The sequence below is a fragment of the Clinocottus analis genome, unplaced genomic scaffold (assembly GCF_023055335.1).
Source record: "Clinocottus analis isolate CAN_PGR_092001 unplaced genomic scaffold, fCliAna1.0.p SCAF_12, whole genome shotgun sequence".
In the NCBI taxonomy this organism is placed as follows: domain Eukaryota; kingdom Metazoa; phylum Chordata; class Actinopteri; order Perciformes; family Cottidae; genus Clinocottus; species Clinocottus analis.
The window spans coordinates 9977840-9980421 of NW_027175843.1; the positions used below are offsets into that span (position 1 = coordinate 9977840).

At 45.8% G+C, this 2582-nt stretch overlaps 1 protein-coding gene across 1 annotated transcript in view; it reads right to left on the reverse strand.

Annotated features, from left to right (window-relative positions):
* sox21b (SRY-box transcription factor 21b) overlaps window positions 1-1517 on the reverse strand; it is a 2185-nt gene extending 668 nt beyond the window's left edge. Inside the window, exons 1-2 of the mRNA XM_068572425.1 lie at window positions 1290-1517; window positions 1-1138 (exon numbers count right to left, since the gene is read on the reverse strand). The exon at window positions 1-1138 is cut by the window's left edge and continues 668 nt beyond it. Of these exons, the coding sequence (XP_068428526.1) occupies window positions 395-1123 (729 nt within the window). The 5' untranslated portion in view covers window positions 1124-1138; window positions 1290-1517 and the 3' untranslated portion in view covers window positions 1-394. The remainder of the gene's footprint in view (window positions 1139-1289) is intronic.
* Between the last annotated feature and the right edge of the window lie 1065 nt (window positions 1518-2582).

The window sequence follows — 2582 nt, forward strand, 5'->3', positions numbered from 1 at the left end:
GTTATTCTAAGCAGGTGCAACTTGCAAAAGATAGAAATCGAAGAGTGTACCTTTCAAAATGGGGCTTTCACAAAATGCTCTGATACACTTCCCCCTCAAATGTGTGCATTGTTGCCATCCTTTAGTCCTGTCCCTCTGGGCTGTGAGAGCTGATGGCTGCAGAATAGATTAGAGAGCTCTCTAAATAAGCAGTACCTTATAGATAAAGGCATTAATCAATATACATACACATGTGATATCTGAGACGACGAGCACTTCATCACATGTACAAGTTTGTGCATGCATAATAAAACTCTTGCATGAATAGTGTTTTTTTTTTCTTCTTTTTTTGTCGGTTTGTTTGTTTTTAGTCTTCACATTTCATTTTGTTTTTCAGAAGTCCAAAGCGGGCCTATCATAATGCTGCAGCATAAGCAGGGTACGGTTCAAGTTGAGGTTTCCCCATCCCGGGGAGCAGGATGTATGCTAAGGGGGGCTGGAGTCCTGCGGAGGGCCAGCCCGTACAGTTACAAGGGATCACGTAGCCCGGGTTTCCTGGGGACGGGTGTGAGTGAGTGTGGGCGTGCGTCCCGCCGCCTGTCCCGGCGAAAGCCGGGGAGCCACCCGGGTAGCCCAACGGAGACCCGTACGGAAACGAAGGCGGGGAAAGCTCAGTCATCTTGGATCCCAGGTCGAAAAAGGAGTAGGGGTTCGACATGGCCGGGTTGAAGAACACCCTTGCCGCCGCGGCCGCAGCCGCCGCCGCCTTGTCGTGGTGCCCGAGGATGGACTCGGACAGCGCTCCCACGGAAAGCCCGTTTACTTTGAGCGCGTCGTGCTCCCCGAGATTATAGGGCACGGGGAAAGAAAACTTATCTTTTTTCATCAGAGTCTTGGGCTTCCGCCTCGGTCTGTATTTATAGTCTGGGTGTTCCTTCATGTGCATCGCTCGCAGTCGTTTGGCTTCGTCGATGAATGGCCTTTTCTCGGACTCGGTGAGAAGTTTCCACTCCGCTCCTAATCTCTTGCTGATCTCGGAGTTGTGCATCTTCGGGTTCTCCTGAGCCATTTTCCTGCGCTGGGCTCTGGACCATACCATGAAAGCGTTCATCGGGCGTTTGACGTGATCCATTGGTTTAGACATGTTGGCACAAACTCCCTGGGAAAAAGTAAAATAAAGAAGTGAAAAATAAGTTTTTAAGAATAAATAACTTGCAAACTCAAAATATCACACACATGCCTCCTTTAAGAAGTTCAGTTCTACTCATGTAAGCTCCACAACAACTGCCGCTCGTCTTTTGACGACTTACCCAAGACTTCAGTTCCTCATCCCACCGATGAATACCTTCAGTAAAGTACAAGTGGCGACGTCCTTATGAATGCTCAACTTATGTTTTCTGCTTCATGGTGGCATCCACCGGGGATACGCCTTTAGCAAAAAGAGGAGAAGAAAAAAAAACGCTGTCTTGTTTCCTTCGTGTCGCCCGAGACTGTCAACCAGCACTCAACAGCAGCGTTTACGCAAGTGGATGACAACTCCCGCTTGCCCCATGTGAAATACTGGATTGTGTGGCAGGTAGTGAAAGTGCCACTGGCGCATGCGCAGTTTGCGTCGACCGCGTAGACGACTTGCTGAACGATTTTTTGAAAAATCCCACCCTGTTTGAAGGGGGGAAACGCATCCCATATATCTTTATCTATTATTATGTAAGTGTTGTGGACCTCGGAGTTGTTTCGAGTCATTTATATTATGTTATTTATTCTAATAACAAACTTGTCTCAACAGTATTGTTCACTTCTATTACAGTGATTACCCTATTTATTTAAGCAAACCGCATCAACTGAAATACCTGACGGTGGCAGCATGTATGAGCCTCTCACTAATGCCCTGACACCTATCAGGACTGCAGGAGACAGGTGCACACGTTGTTGAAGTTTAACTTGCGTTAAATCAGAGCCATCAAACACTTGAAGCAAGCGCACGCGCTCTCCATTATTTAAAACATTTGATCATTACACGCGTATTTGCCTCTTCCTTCATTTGTTTATTTGACAATTAACCCAGGTTGAATCCACTGCTGCCTCCACTTTGTCGCCTCTCATCCTCAGCGGTGTCTCCCTGCCCGTCCCGTCCCTTCCCTCATGGGTGGCACTGCCATAGAAAAGTAGGGTGTAAGACGACAAGAGAGGTAAAGAATGTCTTCTTTAATTTTCTGATATTGTGGTATTTGTCGTAAATACGCAAATGCTGAGACGGTATGAAGTGTTTCTAATCGCGCTTGGTGAAATTAATTACTTTCCTGAAATCCCCCTTTTCACTTTCACTTCAAAGGACTTTCCCAAGGGCAGCGAATCGACAACCGAAATTAGGTTGTCGAATATTCAACTAAGCAATTACAGTTATCTGCAGGACTTGTTGAGTAAATCGTGGGTTTAAGTGGTTTGTTCTCGCACCTTCCCCGTTGTACATAATTATATATATATACAAAAAAGGAAATGGAGAAGGGCTGTATCGAACAATATTACAAATGAGGAATTAGGGTGCAGGTCGAGCTTTTAAATTAGTATATAAATGGATGTCAAATTCAATTCACTCTACTGTT